The sequence below is a fragment of the Oncorhynchus kisutch genome, linkage group LG15 (genome assembly GCF_002021735.2).
Source record: "Oncorhynchus kisutch isolate 150728-3 linkage group LG15, Okis_V2, whole genome shotgun sequence".
Classification (NCBI taxonomy): Eukaryota; Metazoa; Chordata; class Actinopteri; order Salmoniformes; family Salmonidae; genus Oncorhynchus; species Oncorhynchus kisutch.
The window spans coordinates 90,893,574-90,912,997 of record NC_034188.2 but is presented as its reverse complement, the minus strand read 5'-3'; the positions used below and the strand labels follow the sequence as shown (position 1 = coordinate 90,912,997).

General features: G+C 45.1%; 1 protein-coding gene across 2 annotated transcripts in view; it reads right to left on the bottom strand.

The window, feature by feature from the left end:
* Window positions 1–19,424, bottom strand: part of fndc3a (fibronectin type III domain containing 3A) — a 158,572-nt gene that overhangs the window by 123,140 nt on the left and 16,008 nt on the right. For both annotated transcript variants that reach the window (XM_031791290.1, XM_031791289.1), the window contains exon 2: window positions 13,978–14,125. In XM_031791290.1, the coding sequence (XP_031647150.1) occupies window positions 13,978–14,085 (108 nt within the window). In that variant the 5' untranslated portion in view covers window positions 14,086–14,125. The remainder of the gene's footprint in view (window positions 1–13,977; window positions 14,126–19,424) is intronic.

Genomic DNA, 19,424 nt, shown 5'->3' with positions numbered 1-19,424 from the left:
TGTCTGTCCCAGAGATCCAGAGAGAGATTACACGCTGCCCCAGTGCTAGCTTGCCTTAGCCAGTAGCTTCTAGCATGCCTTCTATTTTATTACACAAGGGGCACGGAGCTCTAACTAGCTTCCCCCATCCACCCCCACCCTTCGTGCAAACATTCACGGCTGTTAGAGCTGTGACGTGTTCCTCCCGCTCTTCTCTTCTTCAGGGTTCAGGTTTCTCACTATTTGTTCCTCTTAATTGTTTACTGTGTAGCCAGCAGCTGGCTCCACAGGAAGTCAGGAGCAGGGAGTGACGTAGGTAGGTTACACCAGGAGAGAAGAAGAGCCTCAGCCTGCGTGTGTGTGTGGTAGGTAAGTTACACCGGGAGTGGAAGAACCTCAGCCTGCCTCACTGTGTGTGTGTGTGTGTGTGTGTCTCTCTCTCGTAGGAACCTCCCGTCTTGATCACACCAACAGCATCATCTGGATATGTAACAACAGTTCCACATTCACCTGCTACCATTTCTGTCAAGCCGTCTACAGAGTCAACAGTTTGACTCGATCTACGTTCCATAAACCCAACGTACGCGACACCACAAAGAACACTGCCTCTTGCATACTGCAAGGCGAACGCAGCGTTCTGACGGTGTCCCAACATGCAACGACGAGGTCGGTGTGATGGAGGAGTCGGCACGGGGAACAGTATCCAGAAACAGCCGTTAGCCGTGGCGACAGTCAGCCCGGAACTAATGCAGGAGATATATATATATATATAGATACTCCTAATATTGATCGATATTCCATATATATTTTACAACGTGTCATTTCATTGGCCTGCGCTACGGTTAGTTTAAATTCCAGACCAGACTGATCTTGGTTTGTCAGAGCAGACTCATTTAGGTCACGTGTGTGGTATTAAAATAAGATTCCTCTGACGTCACTTACCAAGTAAATGGTTTGGGGGAACCCAGCTAACAAAATGTTCCCCATGAGTGGAAATCCTAAAAAACCTCCTCTGCTCAACTGTATCCTGTGGCACATTAACACGGCTTTATTATGAAAGAGGGACTTTTTCTTGGACAGTAAATTTACCACGTATCCAATCGCATCTTGGTGTAGGGATCTGTTTACAGTAAATGATGGTGTAGCGGGGGGAGGGAGGAGGGGGGGGGTTTACTTCTTAATCCGGCACAGAATGTTAGCCAGCCAGTGACAACCAGGAACTAATGCAGCCTCCAGTAACTAGCCAGCGACAGCCAGGAACTAATGCAGCCTCCAGTAGCTAGCCAGCCAGTAACAGCCAGGAACTAATGCAGCCTCCAGTAGCTAGCCAGCCAGCGACAGCCAGGAACTAATGCAGCCTCTAGTAGCTAGCCAGCCAGTAACAACCAGGAACTAATGCAGCCTCCAGTAACTAGCCAGCGACAACCAGGAACTAATGCAGCCTCCAGTAACTAGTCAGCCAGTAACAGCCAGGAACTAATGCAGCCTCCAGTAGCTAGCCAGCCAGCGACAGCCAGGAACTAATGCAGCCTCCAGTAGCTAGCCAGCCAGTAACAACCAGGAACTAATGCAGCCTCCAGTAACTAGCCAGCCAGTAACAGCCAGGAACTAATGCAGCCTCCAGTAACTAGCCAGCGACAGCCAGGAACTAATGCAGCCTCCAGTAACTAGCCAGCCAGTAACAACCAGGAACTAATGCAGCCTCCAGTAACAACCAGGAACTAATGCAGCCTCCAGTAACTAGCCAGCCAGTAACAACCAGGAACTAATGCAGCCTCCAGTAGCTAGTCAGCCAGTAACAGGCATTCTCCATTCAGCCAGGCAGCATCCAGGAAGTCAGAAACTCATATAGCCTCTAGCTAGCCCACCTAATGGTGATGCTGCTTATAATGATGCTGAAAAACTCACTTGCGCAAACAAAGCTAATTTAGAGCTATTTATTATAAGGCACCCTCTGAGCTCCCACTTGCAGGTGGATGGATGGATCCCCGTGATGGGAATGAGTGAGGACAAAAATAAAATGTGCTCTTCCTAGAACTGTTTCCATATGGGTAATTCACGTAGATAAATTGCTAGGTTGCCAGAGGGAAAGCGTAGGTTTAAACATCAGGGGAAATGCACAAGCACACTGGTGTGCCAGTGTCTCACAGTAGATTCCATCTGCTTACTGTGTTAATTAGCATCCCTCGTAGCATGTTCACTAAACCTCTCCAATTCAAGCCAGCACTGTTGGTTACCTCTCCAATTCCATCCAGCACTGTTGGTTACCTCTCCAATTCAAGCTTCGGGGTTTATGAAAGTTCTGCTGCTGTCGACATACAAACAAACAAAACAAACCCAGTTCTCCAAACACTCAAGAGTTTGATTAGTCACACAGACAACAGCTCTCCTGTCTCGACTTACACCTTCACTGCTTGGGAGGATCGATTGAATCTTTGAATCAGAGCTGCTGCCTCTCCGCAACTGTGAAGTGGACTAGTAGAGTAGAGCAGTGTTTTTCCCATGCTGGCTTACTGCCATGATAGAATATAAAAACATGTTTTATTTTTTACATTTATACAAACCTGGCTACCTTATTAACCTGGTTGTTTAACCTGGCTACCTTGTTTAACCTGGTTGTTTAACCTGGCTACCTTGTTTAACCTGGCTACCTTGTTTAACCTGGCTACCTTGTTTAACCTGGTTGTTTAACCTGGCTACCTTGTTTAACCTGGTTGTTTAACCTGGCTACCTTGTTTAACCTGGTTATTTAACCTGGCTACCTTGTTTAACCTGGTTATTTAACCTGGCTACCTTGTTTAACCTGGTTATTTAACCTGGCTACCTTGTTTAACCTGGTTATTTAACCTGGCTACCTTGTTTAACCTGGTTATTTAACCTGGCTACCTTGTTTAACCTGGTTATTTAACCTGGCTACCTTGTTTAACCTGGTTATTTAACCTGGCTACCTTGTTTAACCTGGTTATTTAACCTGGCTACCTTGTTTAACCTGGTTATTTAACCTGGCTACCTTGTTTAACCTGGTTATTTAACCTGGCTACCTTGTTTAACCTGGTTATTTAACCTGGCTACCTTGTTTAACCTGGTTATTTAACCTGGCTACCTTGTTTAACCTGGTTATTTAACCTGGCTACCTTGTTTAACCTGGTTATTTAACCTGGCTGTTTAACCTGGTTATTTAACCTGGCTGTTTAACCTGGTTATTTAACCTGGCTACCTTGTTTAACATGGCTACCTTGTAAACCTGGCTACCTTGTTAAACCTGGTTGTTTAACCTGGTTATTTAACCTGGCTACCCTGTTTATTTAACCTGGTTATTTAACCTGGCTACCCTGGTTATTTAACCTGGTTATTTAACCTGGCTACCCTGTTTATTTAACCTGGTTATTTAACCTGGCTACCCTGTTTATTTAACCTGGTTATTTAACCTGGCTACCCTGTTTAACCTGGTTATTTAACCTGGTTATTTAACCTGGCTACCCTGTTTATTTAACCTGGTTATTTAACCTGGCTACCCTGTTTAACCTGGTTATTTAACCTGGTTATTTAACCTGGCTACCCTGTGTAACCTGGTTATTTAACCTGGCTACCCTGTTTAACCTGGTTATTTAACCTGGCTACCCTGTTTAACCTGGTTATTTAACCTGGCTACCCTGTTTAACCTGGTTATTTAACCTGGCTACCCTGTTTAACCTGGTTATTTAACCTGGCTACCCTGTTTAACCTGGTTATTTAACCTGGCTACCTTGTTTAACCTGGCAATTTACCTGGCTACCTTGTTTAACCTGGTTGTTTAACCTGGTTATTTAACATGGCTACCTTGTTTAACCTGGATATTTAACCTGGCTACCCTGTTTAACCTGGCTATTTAACCTGGCTACCCTGTTTAACCTGGTTATTTAACCTGGCTACCCTGTTTAACCTGGCAATTTAACCTGGCTACCCTGTTTAACCTGGCTATTTAACCTGGCTACCCTGTTTAACCTGGTTATTTAACCTGGCTACCCTGTTTAACCTGGTTATTTAACCTGGCTACCCTGTTTAACCTGGTTATTTAACCTGGCTACCCTGTTTAACCTGGTTATTTAACATGGCTACCCTGTTTAACCTGGTTATTTAACCTGGCTACCTTGTTTAACCTGCCAATTTACCTGGCTACCTTGTTTAACCTGGTTGTTTAACCTGGTTATTTAACCTGGCTACCCTGATTATTTAACATGGCTACCGTGTGATTAAAATACTTGTTTCAAGAGAGACCTGGATAGAAGAGAAAAAGCCTCAGTTTGACTGGACATAAGGTTAAGGATTAAGTCTTGGCCGTCAGTGAGTAGACGGCCAGCGTAATAACTGAAACACAGAAAGCACCTGACGAGTCACAATACAGCTTTCTTTATACCACTGATCCAACTCCTCTTTCACACACACACCTTTCACAACGCAACTCACAATGACAAATATGTAGGACAGAGTCAATGGAGGGAAGGATAGCTAACTGGGGGCTATTTAGCCTGCTGCCTGTGTGCCTGACAGGAAAGCCTGGGATTCTACTCTTCTATAAGATGTTAGGTTCCATCCACCCACTGGAGAGACAGCATTGCTATGGAAACATTGCCTCGGTTTTCACAGAGAGCGAGCGAGAGAAAGAGAGAGAAAGTGCGAGAACGGAGAAAAAAGGTGAAGTGATTAAAATGATGTGTGGGAAGAGCAGGGGAGGAGTGGAGGAGGACTGAGTGGAGGAGGACTGAGTGGAGGAGTGGAGGAAGACTGAGTGGAGGAGTGGAGGAGGACTGAGTGGAGGAGGACTGAGTGGAGGAGGACTGAGTGGAGGAGGACTGAGTGGAGGACGACTGAGTGGAGGAGGACGACTGAGTGGAGGATGACGACTGAGTGGAGGAGGACGACTGAGTGGAGGAGGACGACAGTGGAGGAGGACGACTGAGTGGAGGAGGACGACTGAGTGGAGGACGACGACTGAGTGGAGGACGACTGAGTGGAGGACGACTGAGTGGAGGACGACTGAGTGGAGGACGACTGAGTGGAGGACGACTGAGTGGAGGACTGGAGGAGGGGAGTGGAGGAGGACTGAGTGGAGGAGGACTGAGTGGAGGAGGACTGAGTGGAGGACTGGAGGAGGGGAGTGGAAGACTGGAGGAGGGGAGTGGAGGAGGGGAGTGGAGGGGGGACGGAGTGGAGGAGGGACGGAGTGAAGGAGGGGAGGAGTGGAGGAGGACTGAGTGGAGGAGGACTGAGTGGAGGAGGACTGAGTGGAGGACTGGAGGAGGGACGGAGTGGAGGAGGGGAGGAGTGGAGGAAAGTGGAGGAGGGGAGGGGAGTGGAGGAGGGACGGAGTGGAGGAGGGTTGAGAGGAGGGGCGGAGTGGAGAGGAGGAGGGGCGGAGTGGAGGGGCAGAGTGGAGAGGATGAGGGGCGGAGTGGAGGGGAGGAGTGGAGGAGGTGGGACAGTGGGGACCAGTGGAGGAGAGGAGGAGAGGCGGAGGAGGGGAGTGGAGGAGGGGCAGTGGGGAGGGGTTGCGGTGAGAAGGTGGGGCAGTCGGGAGGAGTAGGAGGAGTTCGCGTCCGACCTGGATGACATGGTGAGGAGTGTGTCCCGGAGAGCCCAGGCTCCCCTCTGTTTCACGGACAGATCAGTCCTGGCTATGACAACACTAGGGCATCAGAACTATTATTTTCAGATATTTATTTTTTTTAAAAGGGGAGCCATTTGGAAAGCACATTCAATCTGCCTGGGTCTCTCTCACCCCCTGACAGACAAAAAAACAAAACCCTTTCCAGAAGGCTGGTATAAAAACAGAAGCTGCAGCTGCCAACAGGATGATAAAGCAAATCCGTAAAAAGACTAAGAGCTGTGTAGAAAACATAATTTTCTACAGTCAGAGAGCGCGTAGGGGGAAGTCTGGGCCTGCTGCCCATCTGGGACCATCTTCCCCATTTAGTGTTCTGGGTGTTATTTACAGCAGACAAAAACAGCTGGCCACCTGGAGTATTTGTGAAGTATTGATAAACAACAGGGACCAGGTTCAGAGGAGAGGAGACTTCAAATGAATGGAAACAGTAGCTAGTCATCTCTAAAAGAATATGATATCTTTTCAGGACAGGTAATGGTAATGACTAGAGGACAACACCACCACTACTCTACACTAATGGGTGAAAAGCCAGCAACCTGCCTAGTGATGAGAACTGACCAGGTCAACGTCAGCAACCTCCCCAATGATGAGAACTGACCAGGTCAACGTCAGCAACCTGCCTAGTGATGAGAACTGACCAGGTCAACGTCAGCAACCTCCCCAATGATGAGAACTGACCAGGTCAACGCCAGCAACCTGCCTAGTGATGAGAACTGACCAGGTCAACGTCAGCAACCTGCCTAGTGATGAGAACTGACCAGGTCAACGTCAGCAACCTCCCCAATGATGAGAACTGACCAGGTCAACGCCAGCAACCTGCCTAGTGATGAGAACTGACCAGGTCAACGTCAGCAACCTGCCTAGTGATGAGAACTGACCAGGTCAACGTCAGCAACCTGCCTAGTGATGAGAACTGACCAGGTCAACGTCAGCAACCTGCCTAGTGATGAGAACTGACCAGGTCAACGCCAGCAACCTGCCTAGTGATGAGAACTGACCAGGTCAAAGCCAGCAACCTGCCTAGTGATGAGAACTGACCAGGTCAACGCCAGCAACCTGCCTAGTGATGAGAACTGACCAGGTCAACCCCAGCAACCTGCCCAATGATGAGCTTCCACAATTTTGTTTAATCTGTCAATTGTGTATCTTTGTTCCTGGGAGATACCAAGACAAGACGAAGAAGAACCCAGAGACAGACTGTGGTGGCTAGTAGTGTCTGCCTCGAGGCGAACAGCCAGTAAAGGTCAGAGACAGACTGTGGTGGCTAGTAGTGTCTGCCTCGAGGCGAACAGCCAGTAAAGGTCAGTGGCAGAGTGGTCAGCAACCATTGCCACAGATCCTCCTCGCTGTCAGCTCAGCCTGCATCAGGGCCAGACCACTCCACACTAGCGGCTACATTGTGCCGTCAAGACCAGACCAGGTACACACACACACACTGCATCGCTCTGTCAGGAGGTCCAGAGCCCTCCTCCCCGCCACATCTTCCTGTATAAAGGAGCTTCCCTTCCCTACTCCTCCCCTTCCACATTTACCGTATATAGGGCCTCCCCTCTTCTCCTCCCACATATAGGACAGCCCCTTCCTTCTCCCCTCCTATATAGGATCTCCCCTTCCTTCTCCCCTCCTATATAGGATCTCCCCTTCCTTCTCCCCTCCTATATAGGACCTCCCCTTCCTTCTCTTCCCAGATACACACCTCCCCTACCTTCTCCTCCCAGATATAGGACCTCCCCTTCCTTCTCCTCCCAGATATAGGACCTCCCCTTCCTTCTCCTCCCAGATATAGGACCTCCCGTTCCTTCTCCTCCCAGATATAGGACCTCCCCTTCCTTCTCCTCCCACATATAGGATCTCCCTTTCCTTCTCCCCTCCTATATAGGACCTCCCCTACCTTCTCCTCCCAGATATAGGACCTCCCCTTCCTTCTCCTCCCAGATATAGGACCTCCCCTTCCTTCTCCTCCCAGATATAGGATCTCCCCTTCCTTCCCCCCCCTCCCATATAGGACCTCCACCTCCTTCTCCTCCCAGATATAGGACCTCCCCTTCCTTCTCCTCCCACATATAGGACCTCCCCTTCCTTCTCCTCCCACATATAGGACCTCCCCTTCCTTCTCCTCCCACATATAGGACCTCCCCTTCCTTCTCCTCCCACATATAGGACCTCCCCTTCCTTCTCCTCCCACATATAGGACCTCCCCTTCCTTCTCCTCCCACATATAGGACCTCCCCTTCCTTCTCCTCCCACATATAGGACCTCCACTTCCTTCTCCTGACTTATCAAGATGGTCGGAGTAAAGGGACTACAGATGACTTATCAAGCTGGTCAAAGTGAAGAGACGACAGAGCTAATCTTGTTGAGCTGGTCAAAGTGAAGAGACGACAGAGCTAACCTTGTTGTGCTGGCCAGAGTGAAGAGACGACAGAGCTAATCTTGTTGAGCTGGCCAGAGTGAAGAGACTACAGATGACGTATCAAGCTGGTCAGAGTGAAGAGACGACAGAGCTAATCTTGTTGAGCGTGCATCATTACTGTATTATACGGACTGGAATTATGCACCTTGTTTCAAACCATGAACCTGGGAGAGAACGTGATGCTGGTGCAGGACACGCAGCCTACAAAGTTCATTATAGACTAGCCAATTAGATTTTGAAATATTATAGGGCCCGTTTAACATTTGCATAATTAGTAGGCTGACTCATTGCTTCATCCTTTCTTCTCTTTCAACAGTCAACTGAAATCTTTTGTTGTCCTGATCTTCATCATTGTCATGACATTGCTTGAACAATATAGGACTAGAATAAAAAGATGGAGATGGCATTCTAGTCTCTTCATGAAGATTGAATGGCTAAAGGGTCTGAACAAATATCGCCATCCTGCGTTCTCTTCTTTCAGGGTCCCCCGGCTGTGGCCATGAGTTCTATTGACTGGCTTATTTAGCATTCAACAAACAAGAGCTTCCCTCTTCCAATAGTCTATTAGTGTAAGAAATGCTGAAAAAGAAGTAGCTTCCAGCAAGCTATTCTAGTCTAGCTTCTCCAAGAGCAAAAACACATTTAGATTTGAGAGAGGCCAACGGTGCGTATTGTGCAAGAGACGGACAAAAAAACATTATACGCTTACGCATAGCCTATCATTCATTAGCTACATACCAAGGCTAATAACTGCACTGAATTTATCATTTAAAAAAAAATATATAGATATATATAAGATGACCCCTGAAAGCCAGATGGAGATATGTAAATTACACACACACACACACACACACACACACACACACACACACACACACACACGTAGTCTTTATATTACTGTATCATAGCGACCACTATGGAAATAATTCTGATTTTATTGTGCAATATAACTTTAAAAGTAATATGTGTGTTGTCATGACGTTGGCCTGAGGGTAGGTTTATGACAGTCATAAATACTCTCTTCCCCCCTTTTTCCTCTCTCTACCCTACTAAGGTTACTTTTGCAAACCCTTTTGGTTAACATAGAGATTCTGGGAACATCAGAAGGTGGGGGGAAATGAACTATATTCTGGTAATCCGACCAATGGAACATATGCGGTGGTACTTAATGAATATGATGTCAGTTCGCTTGTCATCTGAGACATTCTCATCAATGATAAGATGACATAAACTCTACAGTGGAAAGTCTACACATCAGAGTTATCGGATTCACATGGAATTGTTGTTCAATTTAAATGTTTGAATATAAAATTATTCGTGATGGGATGAAATGTGAATTTAGATTCTAAAATGTGAGATGTGGGTTTTCATAAATTAGGGCTGCTCACTCAGTGGCCCGCCCACGTGAAGAGACAGAGGCTGTAAAACTTTTCAAACACACCCTCCTCTTCCTTCATATATAAGCTCGACTACAACATAAATTCCTGTTCCGCGGATGTGAGGATGACGATCCCATGTCAGAAAGGTTCCGAAAAAAACTACAGAACGAAGCCAACATCAGCATGAGCTTTGGTTGCGAATGGTGTGAACTTTGAACTCTTATTCACGACAGAAGTGATACCTCCTAGCCGTTGAGTTAGTGACAGCAGCTGCAAACGCAGGTTAGGAAAGGAACAGACAGAGTATCCCATCTACCACACTATTACTAGTACTAACAATCACTATTACCAGTACTAACGATCACTATTACCAGTACTAACGATAACTAGTAGTACTAACAATTATAAAGACTAGCACTCACTTAAAGGTTAAATAAATGTGTACAAATCAAATTACTACTAATACTATTAATCAATCGTTAATTACTTGTAGTAGTACTAATTACCATTATTACAAGAACTAATGATCACTACTAGTACTAACGATCACTATCACTAGTACTAACAGTCACCATCGCCAGTACTACCGGACACTATCACCAGTACTACCGGTCACTATCACTAGTACTACCGGTCACGATCACTAGTACTACCGGTCACAATCACTAGTACTACCGGTCACTATCACTAGTACTACCGGTCACAATCACTAGTACTACCGGTCACTATCACTAGTACTACCGGTCACAATCACTAGTACTACCGGTCACAATCACTAGTACTACCGGTCACAATCACTAGTACTACCGGTCACAATCACTAGTACTACCGGTCACAATCACTAGTACTACCGGTCACAATCACTAGTACTACCGGTCACTATTACCAGTACTAACAATCACTATCACTAGTACTAACGGTCACTAGTACTAACGGTCACTAGTACTAACAGTCACTAGTACTAACAGTCACTAGTACTAACAGTCACTAGTACTAACAGTCACTAGTACTAACAGTCACTAGTACTAACAGTCACCATCACTAGTACTAACAGTCACTAACGGTCATTAGTACTAACGGTCACCATCACTAGTACTAACGGTCACTAATACTAACAGTCACTAGTACTAACAGTCACCATCACTAGTACTAACAGTCACTAGTACTAACGGTCACTAGTACTAACAGTCACTAGTACTAACGGTCACTAGTACTAACGGTCACTAGTACTAACGGTCACTAGTACTAACGGTCACTAGTACTAACGGTCACTAGTACTAACGGTCACCATCACTAGTACTAACGGTCACTAATACTAACAGTCACTAGTACTAACAGTCACTAGTACTAACAGTCACTAGTACTAACAGTCACTAGTACTAACAGTCACCATCACTAGTACTAACGGTCACCATCACTAGTACTAACAGTCACTAGTACTAACGGTCATTAGTACTAACGGTCACCATCACTAGTACTAACGGTCACTAATACTAACAGTCACTAGTACTAACAGTCACCATCACTAGTACTAACAGTCACTAGTACTAACGGTCACCATCACTAGTACTAACGGTCACTAGTACTAACAGTCACTAGTACTAACGGTCACTAGTACTAACGGTCACTAGTACTAACGGTCACTAGTACTAACGGTCACTAGTACTAACGGTCACTAGTACTAACAGTCACTAGTACTAACAGTCACTAGTACTAACAGTCACTAGTACTAACAGTCACCAGTACTAACAGTCACCATCACTAGTACTAACAGTCACTAGTACTAACAGTCACCATCACTAGTACAAACGGTCACTAGTACTAACAGTCACTAGTACTAACAGTCACTAGTACTAACAGTCACTAGTACTAACAGTCACTAGTACTAACAGTCACTAGTACTAACAGTCACTAGTACTAACGGTCAATATTACTAATGATCAATATTACTAACGATCACCAATACTAACGATCAGTAATACTGTACTAACGGTCACTATTATAGTACTAAGAATCACTAATACTAACTATCACTAATACTAACTATCACTAATACTAACTATCACTAATACTAACTATCACTAATACTGTACTAACAGTCCCTATTATAGTACTAACGATCACTATAACTAACGATCACTAATACTAACGATCACTAATACTGTACTAACGGTCACTATTATAGTACTAACAATCACTAATACTAACTATCACTAATACTAACTATCACTAATACTGTACTAACAGTCCCTATTATAGAACTAACGATCACTACAACCAATGATCACTAATACTGTACAAACGGTCACTATTATAGTACTAACGATCACTAATACTGTACTAACAGTCACTATTATAGTACTAACGATCACTAATACTGTACTAACAGTCACTATTATAGTACTAACGATCAATATTACTAACGATCACTATAACTAACGATCACTAATACTGTACTAAGTCACTATTATAGTACTAACGATCACTATAACTAACGCTGCAGAAAGATGAGGTTTATGAAAGCTTTTAGGAAGACATGACTGTGGTATTATACCTACAGCTCCAGTGTCAGAAGAGGCTTAACACAGCCAAGTAGGTTTAGTTCCCTAAACAAGCCCAGACAGTAAACATAGGTACAAGATTTACAACCTCAAGAGTTCACAGAGGAACAAATCCTAACTCCAGTTAAAACCATCCACTCTATCACAGTAACAGGTGGGGTCCAGTATTCAGGGCCTATACATTATAGAATGTGACAGTACCTGCTGGGGTCCAGTATTCAGGGCCTATACATTATAGAATGTGACAGTACCTGCTGGGGTCCAGTATTCAGGGCCTATACATTATAGAATGTGACAGTACCTGCTGGGGTCCAGTATACAGGGCCTATACATTATAGAATGTGACAGTACCTGCTGGGGTCCTGTATTCAGGGCCTATACATTATAGAATGTGACAGTACCTGCTGGGGTCCTGTATTCAGGGCCTATACATTATAGAATGTGACAGTACCTGCTGGGGTCCTGTATTCAGGGCCTATACATTATAGAATGTGACAGTACCTGCTGGGGTCCAGTATTCAGGGCCTATACATTATAGAATGTGACAGTACCTGCTGGGGTCCAGTATTCAGGGTCTATACATTATAGAATGTGACAGTACCTGCTGGGGTCCAGTATTCAGGGCCTATACATTATAGAATGTGACAGTACCTGCTGGGGTCCAGTATTCAGGGCCTATACATTATAGAATGTGACAGTACCTGCTGGGGTCCTGTATTCAGGGTCTATACATTATAGAATGTGACAGTACCTGCCGGGGTCCTGTATTCAGGGCCTATACATTATAGAATGTGACAGTACCTGCCGGGGTCCAGTATTCAGGGCCTATACATTATAGAATGTGACAGTACCTGCTGGGGTCCAGTATTCAGGGCCTATACATTATAGAATGTGACAGTACCTGCTGGGGTCCAGTATTCAGGGCCTATACATTATAGAATGTGACAGTACCTGCTGGGGTCCAGTATTCAGGGTCTATACATTATAGAATGTGACAGTACCTGCTGGGGTCCAGTATTCAGGGCCTATACATTATAGAATGTGACAGTACCTGCTGGGGTCCTGTATTCAGGGTCTATACATTATAGAATGTGACAGTACCTGCCGGGGTCCTGTATTCAGGGCCTATACATTATAGAATGTGACAGTACCTGCTGGGGTCCAGTATTCAGGGCCTATACATTCTAGAATGTGACAGTACCTGCTGGGGTCCTGTATTCAGGGTCTATACATTATAGAATGTGACAGTACCTGCCGGGGTCCTGTATTCAGGGCCTATACATTCTAGAATGTGACAGTACCTGCCGGGGTCCTGTATTCAGGGTCTATACATTATAGAATGTGACAGTACCTGCCGGGGTCCTGTATTCAGGGCCTATACATTATAGAATGTGACAGTACCTGCTGGGGTCCAGTATTCAGGGCCTATACATTATAGAATGTGACAGTACCTGCTGGGGTCCAGTATTCAGGGCCTATACATTATAGAATGTGACAGTACCTGCTGGGGTCCAGTATTCAGGGTCTATACATTATAGAATGTGACAGTACCTGCTGGGGTCCAGTATTCAGGGCCTATACATTCTAGAATGTGACAGTACCTGCTGGGGTCCTGTATTCAGGGCCTATACATTATAGAATGTGACAGTACCTGCTGGGGTCCAGTATTCAGGGTCTATACATTATAGAATGTGACAGTACCTGCTGGGGTCCAGTATTCAGGGCCTATACATTCTAGAATGTGACAGTACCTGCTGGGGTCCTGTATTCAGGGCCTATACATTCTAGAATGTGACAGTACCTGCTGGGGTCCTGTATTCAGGGTCTATACATTATAGAATGTGACAGTACCTGCCGGGGTCCTGTATTCAGGGCCTATACATTATAGAATGTGACAGTACCTGCTGGGGTCCAGTATTCAGGGCCTATACATTATAGAATGTGACAGTACCTGCTGGGGTCCAGTATTCAGGGCCTATACATTATAGAATGTGACAGTACCTGCTGGGGTCCCTCTCCGTTGACCATGGCAGGGGGAGGCGAGGCGAGGAGCGGGAGGTCGGGGCTGAGTATCTGGCCGGACTCCAGTGGGGGGGTGTGGTCTGCCATGACTCCCTCATTCACAACACCGACCAGGCACTCCAAGTTCCTGGAACACAACAATGGCATGAACGGACGGCATGGATGGGCATGGATATATATATATATATTTATTTATTTACCTTTCTTTAACTAGGCAAGTCAGTTAAAGAACAAATTCTTATTTTCAATGACGGCCTAGGAACAGTGGGTTAACTGCCTGTTCAGGGGCAGAACGACAGATTTGTACCTTGTCAGCTCGGGGATTTGAACTTGCAACCTTCCGGTTACTAGTCCAACGCTAGAACACTACCGCTATGCATGTCCTTCGACAGTCGGCGCTCTTTACATTTTTTTTTTTAAAATAAGGCTTTTAATGCTACGAGAAACAGCACATTAAAGTTCCCCCCGAAAGCAAAATAAAAAGAATGGAACAGCAATCAATACAATGCCATGGATACACATTCAGAAAGATGTTCCAGCTGTGTAACAAATGGCACCCTATCCCCTACATAGGACCCTGGTCTACAGTAGTACACTTTATGGTAGGAAAGACCCCAATTAGTCGACTGTTTTAGTTGATAAGCTGTTGGTCGACCAAGATTTTAGTCGAGCAGTAGCGCACACACACACACACATGCGCGCCCAGCTCAGTGAACAACTCCATTGCGGAGGCCTAGACTAAAACCAAATTGACGCTTGATTCTAAAATGTGGTCGGAAGCTCCATATGAAGGGTATGACACAATCGCAGAGCTTCCGGAGTCATGCGGAGGCCAAATCGAGCTAGGCGCCATGTGCCTACCTAAACGGTGTAACAATGCGATGGCCTCTGTATAGCTCCGCAATGACAAGATCGGTTGACGGTAGGCGGGGGTGGATAAACACAAACTCACTTCCTAAAAAAAAAAAATTCACAACAGCTCTGCGTTGCTCTGCGAAGCGCAAGAAGTGTGAATATGCCCTGAATTCTGCGGAGGCCGTATCACCGTAAAATGCTGCATGTGGCAAACGCAGAAGTCGAATTGACCATGCAGCAACCAGATGCACAATGCACTTCCTCTCTCCAGAATGTTCTCTCTTTCCTGCCAATTTGTGCACATTCATTGTTTCATAACTTCATTGTGTGAATCGTTTGTGTTTGATTGTTAGTGTCTATCAATTCCCCATACTGGTGAACATGTAGTACATTTAGCCTTCTCATCTACAATGTTCGTTACTTTGGTTAAGGTCACTTATTTTAATGCATTCCATATTACTATTCCGGTCTTACGTCCTCATTGTCAGAGTGGACACATTGTTTGCAGAGTGCACAGCCTATGCTGCTACACTAGTGGAAAAACAAGTTCATTTAATTCCATTTGTGAGTTTTGTCAATTAAATGTAGTCATTATTTTGTGTTTGGAGTGCTCCTGTCAATGTTGAGTAAGGACACACACCTGATTACACAGAAGTAGACCTATAGGCTACCTGGCCCTGATTACACATAGAAGCAGGCCTATAGGCTACCTGGCCCTGATTACACATAGAAGCAGGCCTATAGGCTACCTGGCCCTGATTACACATAGAAGCAGGCCTATAGGCTACCTGGCCCTGATTACACATAGAAGCAGGCCTATAGGCTACCTGGCCCTGATTACACATAGAAGCAGGCCTATAGGCTACCTGGCCCTGATTACACATAGAAGCAGGCCTATAGGCTACCTGGCCCTGATTACACATAGAAGCAGGCCTATAGGCTACCTGGCCCTGATTACACATAGAAGCAGGCCTATAGGCTACCTGGCCCTGATTACACATAGAAGCAGGCCTATAGGCTACCTGGCCCTGATTACACATAGAAGCAGGCCTATAGGCTACCTGGCCCTGATTACACATAGAAGCAGGCCTATAGGCTACCTGGCCTGATTACACATAGAAGGCCTGTGCACAAATACAGGCACTTAAATGTGAACATTTGGGGATCTGACAGTATTTCTGATTGGCTTAACGCACCACCACTAATGACCTGTGGGGCTCATTGTTCCTTTATCCCAAACAAACAAACAAACGTCTGTTTTTACATCCATTGAGAATTACAATAGTTACATAAAGAGGCCCAGCCAACGAGAGCGTACAGGTTGCAGTGGTGGGTAGTATATGGGGCTTTGTTGACAAAACAGACGGCACTGTGGTAGACTACATCCAATTTTGCAGAGTAGAGTGTTGGAGGCTATTTTGTAAATGACATCGTCAAAGTCGAGGATCGGTAGGATAGTCAGTTTTACGAGGGTATGTTTGGCAGCATGAGAGAAGGATGCTTTCTTGCGAAATAGGAAGCCGATTCTAGATTTTACTTTGGATTGGAGATGCTTAATGTGAGTGTGGAAGGAGAGTTTAAAATCTAACCAGACACCTAGGTATTTGTAGATGTCCACATATTCTAAGTCAGAACCGTCCAGAGTAGTGATGCTGGACGGGCAGGCAGGTGCTGGTAGCAATCGGTTGAAGAGCATGCATTTAGTTTTACTTGCATTTAAGAGCAGTTGGAGGCCACGGAAGGAGAGTTGTATGGCATTGAAGCTCGTCTGGAGGTTAGTTAACACAGTGTCCAAAGGGCCAGAAGTATACAAAATGGTGTCGTCTGCGTAGAGGTGGATCAGAGAATCACCAGCAGCAAGAGCGACATCGTTGATGTATACAGAAGGAAAAAAAGTCGGCCCGAGAATTGAACCCTGTGGCACCCCCATAGAGACTTCCAGAGGTCCAGACAACAGACACACAGATTTGACACACTGAACTCTGTCTGAGAAGTTGTTGGTGAAACAGGCGAGGCAGTCATTTGAGAAACCAAGGCTGTTGAGTCTGCCGATAAGAATGTGGTGTTTGACAGAGTTGAAAGCCTTGGCCAGGTCGATGAATACCCAGTATTGTCTCTTATCGATGGCGGTTATGAAATCGTTTAGTACCTTGAGCGTGGCTGAGATGCACCCATGACCAGCTCGGAAAACAGATTGCAAAGCGGAGAAGGTACGGTGGGATTCGAAATGGTCGGTGATCTGTTTGTTAACTTGGCTTTCGAAGACCTTAGAAAGGCAGGGTAGGATGGATATAGGTCTGTAGCAGTTTGGGTCTAGAGTGTCTCCCCCTTTGAAGAGGGGGGTGACCGCAGCAGCTTTCCAATCTTTGGGGATTTCAGACAATACGAAAGAGGGGTTGAACAGGCTAGTGATAGGGGTTGCAACAATTTCGGCTAATAATTTTAGAAAGAGAGGGTCCAGATTGTCTAGTCCTGCTGATTTGTAGGGGTTCAGATTTTCCAGCTCTTTCAGAACATCAGCCATCTGGATTTAGGTGAAGGAGAAGTGGGGGAGGCTTGGGCAAGTTGCTGTGGGGGTGCATGGGGATGTTGACCAGGGTAGGGGAAGCCAGGTGGAAAGCATGGCCAGCCGTAGAAAAATGTTTTTTTTCTCAATTATAGTGGATGCATCTATCGGTGGTGACGGTGTTTCCTAGCCTCAGTGCAGTGGGCAGATGGGATGAGGTGCTCTTATTCTCAATGGACTTTACAATGTCCCATAACTTTTGAGTTTGTGCTACAGGATGCAACATTTTGTGCTGGTCAAGGGCAGTCGGGTCTGGAGGGCAGGTTGGTTAGGATAATATCTATGATGGTGCCCATGTTTACGGATTTGGGGTTGTACCTGGTAGGTTCATTGATAATTTGTGAGATTGAGGGCATCAAGCTTAGATTGTAGGATGGCCTGGGTGAGCATGAAAGGGAAAAATGTCATACTCTGATCAGGTGGAAAGTCATAATAAAATAGGCCTACCTAATTACTTCTGATCAGTGCTAAACTTATATACCATCTGTAAATAATCATTTTGGGTGCTTGTACTGTTTATATTTAGACACAGGAGCTCTACAACACTTTTTAACAAATATTCTGTAAGACGAACAAGAGCTCAAGCAGTAGAAAATTGTAGACGCCGTCCAGTGAGCAACTGCCGCCCAAGTCAAACACTGCTTCTTATCCATTGTGCAAATAGCCGACAGCTGTGTCTGTCCCGAGCTCACTAGCACAGTAAACTCTGAGGTCCCAAAATATTTTATACAATGTTGCAAGTTTGCTAGAGAAAGCTTCAGTTCTAACCCAACCCATCTAAATAGTTGATACAATGTTTCAAGTTCGTTGCAGACAGGCCATGAGTAGCCAATGCAATTTATAGGATTTGTAAAAATTATTATTATAATTTCTTTTTAATCACGATATTTTCTACCTGAAATTTGGCAATAGAAGTTTAGGTTTCTATCATTTTCAGATATTTTTCTAAAACAGTTGTGTCTTTATGTGCATATGAAAACCATAACTGGCACGCAGATCGGTAGAAAAGATCAATTGGCATATGCCACGTGAAGGAAAAAAAAGTGGGCTACTCCTCATGCAGCCTATTACTGGCAACTTCAGGAGAGTAATGGCAGAATCTGAGAAAGCCTGCAGGAAGAGAAAGGTTGAGTCAGGTTCATGTTTTTCCCTCTACCTCTAGATCTCTGGCTCCCTCTTGAGTCATTTGTGTCTTATTTCATCAAACAGTAAGCTTAAAGCATCAGACAAGGTCAACGCATATAGTTGATTTTATTAAAACACACAGGGTGTGTTCATGTGACTCATTTCAGGAAACTAGGCCCGCATCATCACTACTCATCATTTGAATGTAAAACATTTGATCAAAATGCGTTTTATGGCAGAAATCCCTTCTGGAACATGTGAACTTCCATGTGCCTTAAATAACACACTTGTTTACCATCTGTAAATACGAATATTACCACATCTAGGTTCCAGGAAATCTACAGGAAATCACATCTAGGTTCCGTGAGATCTACAGGAAACCACATCTAGGTTACAACAGAGTATCCTAAAATTCACTTGCTGGCTTTAGGCCCAGTTGACAATAGTGTTATCATAGCATTACAGCAGCATCAAATACTGCATTACAAAGCTATCAACAAAGTCGCAGCCGATGATAATTATTTGAATGTTTCTATATCACAATACTTCATAAATTTACAGCAGACATTACTACTATTACAAAGCTATCAACAACGTAGCAAGCAGCCTACATAGTTGTCATGAATGTTTCTACATTGAAAATAACAGTCCTTCAAATAATGTGGGGGTTGGTACTAACATAAGGAGGTCAATAACAGTGAGTAAAGGGGACATTAAAAGCTGATGACGGTTCAGTTTACGATACAATCCTCTGTCCCCTCAGTGGGCATCCACACACACACAGTGGGGCAAAACAATGATTCTTAAGCTGTCAGCGTGCTTCAGGTCGGCTGGCGCCAAGCCAAACTCGGCTAGGCAAAACTAACGTGTGTGCTCCCAT